Source organism: Streptopelia decaocto (assembly GCF_964273445.1).
Source record: "Streptopelia decaocto genome assembly, contig: HAP1_SCAFFOLD_73, whole genome shotgun sequence".
Taxonomy (NCBI): Eukaryota; Metazoa; Chordata; class Aves; order Columbiformes; family Columbidae; genus Streptopelia; species Streptopelia decaocto.
In genome coordinates, this window is record NW_028115688.1 from 71,741 (window position 1) to 81,929 (window position 10,189).

Genomic DNA, 10,189 nt, shown 5'->3' on the forward strand with positions numbered 1-10,189 from the left:
GCAGAGGTTCTTTCCCAGCCATGTCCCTGCTGCTGGTCTGTCACCTCCAGAGCCAGAACTGACCCCATGGTCCCCTTCACAGCCACAGGCTTTTTACTGGAAAATGAGTTTCTGAGACACAAATTACCTCATAACACCATCCCCATCCATCGCCCTCCTTACAGCCCAGGATGTGACCTGACACAAGTGTACTTGTTTTATCAAACTGATCAAATATATTTCATCCTCCTGATCTGAGTGGAGAAACATTCTTCACAGGAACGGCTTTATTTATGTTGACAACTTTTCTATGTCCTTCTCTGTCTTTTTTTTTTTTTTTCTTCCTCCATCTATTCTCTCTTCAAAAACCTCTCCAAGGGAAAAACTCTTTGAATCACAGAATTACTCAGGTTTGAAGAGAGCCCTGAACATCATCTTATCTCGCTCTCCTGCTCAAGGCAGAGTGAACCAGGTGAGGTTGTTCAAGGCCTCCATCCAGCATTGCATCATCCACAAAGGAGCTGAAAGTGCACTGCATCACATCATACAGGGGGAGGAAAAAGACATTCAACAGTGCTGACCCAACTGCTGGTTACTGAAAGGTGCTGCACGTGGTAATTGGCTGCACAGAGAACTTTGTACCTTTGATGACGTTTGAGCTTGATGGTTCAGCCAGCTTCCCACCCAGCATCCACTTCTTCAGCCCAGACAGCAACAATCTGGCTATAAAGACACCGCACATGACCATGTTTTAGGTCTTGAAAAACTCCATGTATACAACCATGCCTCTCTTTTCCCTGCCCAGTTTGGTTCAGCAATCTCTTTATTGTCCTTCAAGTGCCTGGAAATGGATGCAGGAGAACATATCCCATCCGCTTCCCAGGGATGGAGGTAGGCTTAGCAACCCCTAAGTCACCCAGTTCTTATTCTTGCCTATCTTGAAGATGGCTTTGATATCTGTCTTTTCCAAGGATCCCAGAACCTCTCTGATTGCTTTGGTTCTTATGAGAGCACAATCCAGCACCTTGGGCAAGGGTGACGTAGCAGACAGGACCACTTGCAATGAGCCTGTCCAAGGCAGCTGAGATGAATCTCACTGGGCCAGTGGGGTTTGTTCCTGGAGTCACACACAGAAATGTCAGGGTTCTGTCAGGCTTCCACATCTGAGCTGGCTTTGTGGAGTTCTTCTGCACCCAGGGATGTTCAGAGAGTCTTTCCCTTTTACTTACAGAGGTAGGATTCACGGTGTGTCTCTGGCCTTCTTTTGCCACTCCCAAAGGATGGGACCACTTCATCCCTGTGCTGTGTCACCATACTCTAAACTCTTCTGGGATGCCCCACCTCATTAGCAACGGACATAGGCACCTCTGTTCAGGGCAGTAAATGGGCCACTCCATGATAATTGATCTGGGGCAGACTCCCCAGGGTGTCCAGCACACATGGGCAGAGACCAGACCCTGCTCTCCTGGTCCTTCAAGCCTGTCACAGGAGGCCTGGCTGTGAGAACACGTTTGTGTGCTCCAACCCTGCACACCACACTGTTTAGCTGTACAATGGTGTTTTGACCTGCAGGCCACTTTCTTGGGAAGACTCTTGAGATAAGCTTTGGAAGAAGACCTAAATCTTCAGGAACTGCCCTGAGGAGATCACCTTTCTTTGTGGAAGTCTGTTATGGAGCCCAGCGTTGTCACAGAAATGCCCATTGCCTGTCCCTGTCTATGGCCACAGCACTGCCACACAGCAGGGCAGTGACCAAGCTGCCAGAGCACTCAGGCCTTGCACCAGTGCCAGAGATCAGAAAGAATGTGTGGGAGTGGAAAGAGAACAACTCAGGAGACCAAGTGCTGGTGTTCCCTGGCAGTGCTGCCATGACAGAACATTGTTCTTCTCCACCCATGAACAAAGGAACTGTCCCTTGAGCTCCAAAAATGCCTTGCAGGTAGGATCTCAGGAAAAAAAAGTCACTGCAGGGCCCTTTATTTTGTTTAAACACAGAGAGCACAGCTCCTTATTTAAACAAACACCCGCTTGGAAAATAAAAGCCGACAGTGAATTAGAAAGGAGACGATACTACCAGAATCGAAAAAACAACACCACCACCACCAACAGAAAGAAGCAAACAGTCTGAGCCTCCAATGAGTTAAATTTTTGCTGTTATGCAAGATAATATGGGCAGAAAACCTCCAGTCATTTGTTTGCACAGGGCATCCTTGAGCTCCTGGTTCCTCATGCTGTAGATGAGGGGGTTCACTGCTGGAGGCACCACTGAGTACAGAAGCGCCATCATCAGGTTCAGAAATGGAGACGAGGTGGAGGGAGGCTTCAAGTAGGCAAACATGCCAGTGCCAAGAAACAGGGAGACCACAGCCAGGTGAGGGAGGCATGTGGAAAAGGCTTTGTGCCGTCCCTGCTCAGAGGGGATCCTTAGAACAGCCCTGAAGATCTGCACATAGGACAGCACAATAAAAACAAAACAGCTGAATAGTACTAAGAGACTAACCACAATCAGCCCAGCTTCCCTGAGGTAGGCATCTGACCAGGAGAGCTTGAGGATCTGGGGGATTTCACAGAAGAACTGGTCCACAGCATTGCCCTTGCAGAGTGGTACTGAAAATGTATTGACTGTGTGCAGCAGAGAATTGAGAAACCCAGTGGCCCAGGCAGCTGCTGCCATGTGGACACAAGCTCTGCTGCCCAGGAGGGTCCCATAGTGCAGGGGTTTGCAGATGGCAACGTAGCGGTCATAGGACATGATGGTGAGAAGATAAAACTCTGCTGAAATGAAAAATCCAAACAGAAAGAGCTGTGCAGCACATCCTGTGTAGGAGATGGCCCTGATGCCCCAGAGGGTATTTGCCATGGATTTGGGGAGAGTGGTAGAGATGGATCCCAGGTCGAGGAGGGCGAGGTTGAGCAGGAAGAAGTACATGGGGGTGTGCAGGTGCTGGTCCCAGGCTATGGTGGTGATGATGAGGCCGTTGCCCAGGAGGACAGCCAGGTAGATGCCCAGGAAGAGCCAGAAGTGCAAGAGCTGCAGCTCCTGTGTGTCTGTGAACAGCAGGAGGAGGAACTGGATGATGGAGCTGCTGTTGGACATTTGCTCTTCCTTGACATGGAGGCACTGTTTTGAAAAAGGAAATGACAAACAAGGGAAGACTCCTCTGAGATGGCCACTGCATTTTTTCATAGAAATCACCCAGAACTGAAATGCATTCCCTTTCTCTGGTCTGTGCTGGCTGAGTGTGCTGCCAAACAACGAACTTTGCTGCAGTGGGGACCTGACAGCTAGTTTGTGACAGTTTCAGCATTTACAGGGAATGTCAGACATAATCCATCATTAATAAAAAAGTTCAATATCTGCATTCATGATTCTCAGGAGTGTGGGTTGGAGAGGGGAAGCTTAGCATGTCTTTATTATAGTTTTGTCTGTGTTTTTTATTTCCCACCACCCATCTTGCGAGTGGGGTTTTTGGTGTAGAAATTCTAATTTTAATGACTGAAAATGTGAAGATTCTTGAGACAGAACATGCAAAAGGGCTCAGCTATCTGCAGCTTAGTGCAGAGTCAGGTGAGCACCAGTGTCCATCAGAATTTTTCTCATCTGCCATATGCTTTCACCTGTGGCACCTTGAGATGAATTCACACAGAAATTACCCTTAAAAAAAAACCCCAAAACTGGACTCCTATGGGAGCAGGGGAGCACTGTTCAAAAGGGCAGGTCTGCTAATCTTCTCTGTCCAAGCCCAGAGGTGGAGATGTGATGGAGAGAGCAGGACATGACCCATCCCAGAGAGAAGCAAAAGCCTCTGAGAGAAGAGTGCCGACCCCCAAGGAAAGGCTCAGCATTCCTGGGATCCTACAGCAGAGCTGGGCCTTTCTGGGGCAGCTTGCAAACCCAGCAGGACAGGCAGAGCAGAGAGTCAGGGCTGCTGAAGATGGGATGTGCTCAAGGGACAGTCAGATCATTGCCAAGCAGACAACACCCAGCATCATCTGCAGAGAAGGACCAAAAGAGCTCCTGAACACCCCCTGCTCTGCTGCCTGGAGCTGTCCCTGCCTGCAGCTGTGTCTGTGTCCCCAGGTCTCCTCCTGTCACTGTCACAGACCCCATCCCACCCACTGTGTGCTCAGCTCTGCCCTGCAGACCCCTCCCAGCAGCCAGCACTGCCCAGGGGCAGCTCTGTGTGGGTGGCTCTGATGGGAACAGGAGCCCAACCTGGGGGGCTGAAAAAGTAATCCTGATACTGTCTGCAAGCCACAGTGTGTTGATTTCTGATACTCACAGGTTTATTCACCTCTCAGAGTAACAGTTTTGAAATTTCAGTGCCTCCTCCTGAACTGAGACAATAATTTCTGTGTCCCATTGCCCAACCAGACAACTCAGAGTAGGTGACTGATAGAATAGGATCCTTCCCTTTCTGGTTGCCCCTGTTTTGCTGTGCTTCTTTAAAAGTGCCCTGGAAGATGTGTTTTAGTGTTCTGGAGCTGTGAGCAGCCCTGACTCATGCAGTGCTCTCCCAAGAGCAGAAGGACCCTGCATTGACCTAATCAGAAGCTGTTCCTTTCATGCAGAACTTCTCCCTATAGAACCATGGGGATCTCCATGGGCAGTCTGAGTGCTGACCCTGACCAGCAGCAGAGTCCTTGCACCAACATACAGATCCTGGGGTGCAGGGACCGTGCTTTGAAGGACAGCCCTGGGCACCCTTATTCAAAATTTCTGAACAAGAGCCCCCTCTTACAGATCCAACAAGTTCTGGGTTTAGGAGATGCCTCCAAGAGCTACAGTTGTATTGCCTTCACCCAGTGACTTACCGTGACAAGGACTGAGAAAATTTCTCTTCCAGTGAGCTCTCAGTCATCCTTCCAATCCTGACCACCTTTAAGCTTTCTCACTGCCTGTCTCCTCTGCCCTCGGTGCTGCAGGCAGAGCCCTCAGCCCTGCTGCGTGTGCAGAGGAGCTGCTCCTGGGCAGAGCTGTCTCTCTGCAGCGCTGCTGCTTCCATGAACTCCCTGTGTCCCAGGAGCCCAGCCCAGCTCAGCAGCACAGGAGCAGCCTGAGGCATTTTAATGACCCTCTGGTGTGTTTGGTTCTGAGTCCATGAACCTCAGACCCTGAAAGGAAGCTGAAGAAACTTCTGAAGAAGTCCAAGTCAGATCAAAACTCCAATATTTCTTGTAATGTTATTGGGTCCCACTGAGGGACACAACTGAGAAAGTGTTCCCAAGGTGTGGTTAGAGCAGAAAACTAGAGGCAAAGATGGCAGATCAGGGAAAGCAACATAAGAATGTCTCTGAGGCTGAGTAAATCTGGGTATGGTACAGGCTGCCCAGGGCAATGGTAGAGTCACCATCCCTGGAGGTGTTTAAAATGCATTTAGATGAGGTTTTTAAGAACATGGTTTAATGCTAGAGTTAAGCTAGGTCATGGTTGGACTCAATGATCCTGAGGGTCTTTTCCAACTGAAATGATCCTACGATTCTATATTTCATTAACACAATAGTGCATGTTATAGAGAGGAAGAAGTTGTGAAATAGAGGGTAGTGGGACGGTGTCACGCTGAAGTGAAATAGATTGAGCTTTGATTTTGAGGCTGCAGAAGAAGGAGAATGTGCTGGGATATGGACAGAAATAGAGGATTCAAATGAGTCAGGGGGCTGGGACATCTCAGGTGTTTAAGGAGCATTTGCAGGGCCTTGGAAGAAGTTGCAAAGCTTATCGGGAACTCACAGCCATTGGCAAAACATCAGAAAATGACCGCTTTGTGTTTGCACTGATTGTCAGTGAGGAGACAGTCATCAATAAACTGGGGACATGATGGGGTCAGAGTGAGGTGAGGGAGCAGGGGTGTTGGTTAAAATCTGCCGAGATGGAGGCACAGGCATAGGACAGTGTAGGACAGCCTGGGGTGGGGATGGTCACTTTGTGGGGGCTGGGATCCCACAACAGAACAGAATTCCTTGTCCTTTTGGCTATGGCTGCTGTGACTCCCACTGAGGCCCCTGAGAAGACACCAGTTCCTTGCAGCTCCAGTGCTTTGTTACAACCTCCTCCACCCTCCAGAGAGCCTAGGAGGAATCCTGTCACTGTCCTGCCCTCAGCATTGCACACTCCACATCTCAGTGCTTCCAGGAGGAGCCCTGAGCATCCCATGAGGGAAGAGATCCCCATTTCTAGAGTATGGGGGTCAGGACTTGACATCCTGCTTGATGAAACACATCAAAGGCTTTCACAGCAACCTCCACTTTTGATTTTCAACCTGTAATCAGTGTCTCTGGCTTTACCAGCCCCACGGGAGGGCAACCTTGTCTGCTCATTCTCTCCATGGTCTCTTCTGTGATGGCCCTCAGTGGGGCCCACTAACACCCTCAAAACCTTGGAACTTTGCTGCTTTTACCTCTGTAGAGGCTTGTTCAGTCCACTTTCAGGATCTGCAGTTTATCAACTTGGCACCAGAGGGCTCATGAACATGCAAAATGCCCCACAAGCCAAATTTCTCAGCAGTGTTTTCTTAATTCCTCAGTTCTTATCTGGTTAATTAGAGAGATCTAGGAAGTGAAAATATTTCAATAATAAAAGACAATGAGAAAAAAATGTATCCCACTTTTCTTCATTTCTCGGCTTACACATTCAGTGACATCATCAATCTACAAATGGTAATGAAACCAAACGTCTCCAAATGAAAACTGAATATGTAGGGAAGTCAAGACTGGCACATGTTTTACTTGTAGAAGAAGCTGCACATAGATACAGAAAGATGTTTCTTAGCTGACAAAAAAGAAAAAAAAAAAAAAGCACCACAGGTTCAATAAAAATGAAATACAATGAAATACACTTCTCTGATGTAAAGTAAGCCCATATTCTCTCACAGCAAGTCATCAAGTCATACCCTGAAGTCACAAGCTCCCTTGATTTACAGAGGGAAGCAAAGAGACAAAGTGAATGAAATGCTCGCTTTTGCAGCACTCCAAGCTGAGTGCATTGTTTGTTCCTGTTCACAGCAGCAGCTAGGCTCAGCTCTAGATGAGCTTAGTCCTTTCTGATTTTCTCCCTGCATGACTTCATGGCATCCTTTTATTCCTCTTGAGTAGTCTGCCCCTCCTTCCAAAGGTTATAAATTCTCCTTTTATTCCTAAGTTCCAGCTACAGCTCTCTATTCAGCCAGGCTGGCCTTCTTCCCTGTGGCTTGCCTTCCAACACATGGGGACAGCCTGCTCCTGCGCCTCATAGATTTCCGTCTTGAAGAGAGACCAGTCCAGGAAACTGGACTGCTTTGTCCTTCAGGACTGCCCGCCAAGGGACTCTGGCAGCCAGCCTCCTAAACAGGTCAAAGTCTGCCCTTCAGAAGTACAAAGTAGCAGTTCTGATGACCACCCTCCTTATATCTCCAAGAATAGAAAACTCGATCATTTCACAATTGGTATGCCCAATGTGAACCAACATGCCATGAATCCTACTCTACTCACAAACATCAGGTCCAGTGGGCATCTTCCCTAGTTGACTCACTGACCAGCTGTGTCAGGTAGTTGTCTTCCATAAACTCCAGAAGCCTCCTACAGTGTTTCCTCTCTGCTGTGTTGTATTTAAGCAGACATCTGGTAGGCTGAAGTCCCTTACAAGAACAAGGGCTGGAAACGGGGAGACTTCTCCCAGATGCCTGCAGAATATTTCATCTGCCTCTTCATCTTGGTTGGGTGGTCTGTAACAGACCCCCCTCACCAGGATGTCTGCCTTGTTGGCCTTCCCCTTGATTCTTACCCATAAACACTCAACTCTATCATCACCTTCAGCAAGTTCCAGACAACCAAAACAAATCAATGAGCCCTGCTAACTTCCCCCAGAATCCTTTTCCCGCTTTGAGAGAGGTGTGTCCCATTTGTCGCTAGCAGGCCAGGTGCCATGTAAACCAACCCATGATCAAAAAACCCAAAATTCTGCCACTGACACCAGTCCCACAGGCAAGTCTTCCTGTATGTGCTGGGTCTTCCTGCACCTTTCCTTGCCATACCCTGCAATGGTAGGGACAGAGCAGAACACTACTTGTGCTCCTGATCCCTTAGCCAGTCATCCCAAGACCCTGAAGCCCTTCTTGGACTGCCTTTGGATTTCCCTTTCCAGTCTTATCACTGCTTACCTGAAAAATCAGTAGAGGATAATAATCTGAAGGCCTAACCAGGGGAAGAAGTTAACCCACTCCCCAGGGAGGCAGCAGCCTTCCCTGACAAGTGGATCTGGTCTGCATATTGAGCCTTCTGTCCCCTTTAGAAGGGTCTCTCCTATGGGCGCAACCTGCCTTTTTTTTTTTCTTTTTCTACATCAGCTGTGTTGACGGAGGATGCACGGTTACTTCTCCTCTACAGCACCTCCAACTTAGTTGTACCACCTTCCTCAATGTTATTGTTTGGTTCCACTTGCAGAGCTTGATACCTGTTTTGCAAGGGAACCTGGGAAGGTGGGTTGGTCACAGCATAGACCCTCTTACTTCTGCACTGGGCAGGAACCTGTTGTCATTGCCCCCTGTCTTGCCAGTCACTACATTCCACTGTGCAGAGAGAGAGTAGTGAGTCCTCTGTACCGTGTCCCCTGTCTACCTGCTGGGCCTTTCCCTGGGAAGGTCAGGTTTGACTCCACTGGTCGGTCTACCTCTCACACTCTCTGATGCTCCTCAACGTCCTCACCTCCTCTTGAAGCTCTGTCACTAAGTGGAGGAGTTCCTCTACCTGGGCATGGATCCCACAGCTCTGCTTACGGCTGCCATCCAGTCCTGGTGTAAGATCATGGCTCACCCTAGAGCCCAACACCTGGGTAGCAGTGTCTGTGCACAGGGTAGCTCCATCAGTAGTGACAGGGGTCAACCTTGCGGAGGCTATGGCTTTCTGCACAGTAGTCACCATACTCCCTGGCTGAGCTGACAGAGATTCCCCGCCCTTTCTGCGTATCTTTTCACGTGAACTGTCATGAAAACTACCTTGTCCTGCTCTGTTTGCCTGCTCTGTTCACAGTGCTTCTGGTCCCGGCACTTCCTGGGCTGCTTTTTATAGGCATGGTCACCATTGCCCCAGCAACGCTCAGGTCTCGTCAGCAACTCTTGCAAGCTCCCAGGGCTGCCCCAGCAGTCCCCTGACTTGGGAAAATGCTGCCTGTGCCTAAAAGCTGCCACTGTTTCTGCAGATTTGAATCAACTTCACAGCAAGTCCTCTCAGCAACTGACAAAAGTCAAGGTTGGTTGTTCATCCCCCTTTCTCATATCCTCTTCATGGTCACACAAGCAAAACCACAGGGTGCCTCATGGTGTGTACCCTCTATATTTGCTCTCTTGCACAGAAAAATGCTCCCTTCTAATAACTGAGATACTGGTCCATACAAGTATGGCGTACAACATACCCTCTTTGAATCACCAAAACTACCGGGACACTTTTTCAGCTATCATGACCAGTAGTTTCTCCACAGCTGAGAATGGGATTAAGAGAGATCAGGAGGTTACTATCTCATTTTCTTCTTCCTCTTCCTCTTTCTTCCCTTCTCTTGATGGTCCTGCTTTTTCATCATCCCTTACTTAGTGAGCTGACTTTCTTTGAAGCTTTTTTCTTTTTCCTAGGGGCAACTGATATTGGCAGGGATCCATCCTCTTGCCCATCTGCAGTGCCTGTCAGCCTGGGGTTTGAGTAGCAGCAGCTCTGGTCAGCGGGTTGGAGCAGCCACAGTGATTATTGCATTGTTGTCAGATCTAGAGCCCTTCTCTTCCTCTTGGGGGTACTGAACGATGTTGAACAGGGCTCAGCAGATATGGGCCAGGCTCCAGCACATTGCAGTGATCTGTGTCTCCCTGGAACTGTCAGGGTGACAGCTCACCTCTTCTGAATATTCTACCAATTTTTCAGGATTCTTTACTTTTTCAGGGGTGCAGTTCCAAAACTTGGGACATGCCCACAATCCTAGGCATTTGCTGACGCTGTTCCACATACTCTGTCACTCGTAACTATCCAGCATCAGGGCAGATCTCTAGATGGTATTCTTAAATTGCTTGCTAACCTGGGCCAAAACAATATTCCCAAGAGATACCACTAGAAGTATTTTACCTACCCAAGGATGTTGAAGGTACCAATAATTTATTGTAATGAAGGAGGTGACATCACAGAAGAAAGTAGCAAATATGCCTTTCTGTATTTCGTCCATAAAAAAACTTCTCAGATGAGGCGTAGTTTCTAA

At 48.5% G+C, this 10,189-nt stretch overlaps 1 protein-coding gene across 1 annotated transcript; it reads right to left on the minus strand.

Moving 5' to 3' along the window:
* Positions 1-2,119: 2,119 nt before the first annotated feature.
* Positions 2,120-3,076, minus strand: LOC309452667 (olfactory receptor 14A16-like; the record flags this gene model as incomplete). Its single annotated transcript, XM_082077305.1, has 1 exon — positions 2,120-3,076. The coding sequence occupies one exon, from the start codon at positions 3,074-3,076 to the stop codon at positions 2,120-2,122; it is 957 nt and encodes a 318-aa protein (XP_081933431.1).
* Between the last annotated feature and the right edge of the window lie 7,113 nt (positions 3,077-10,189).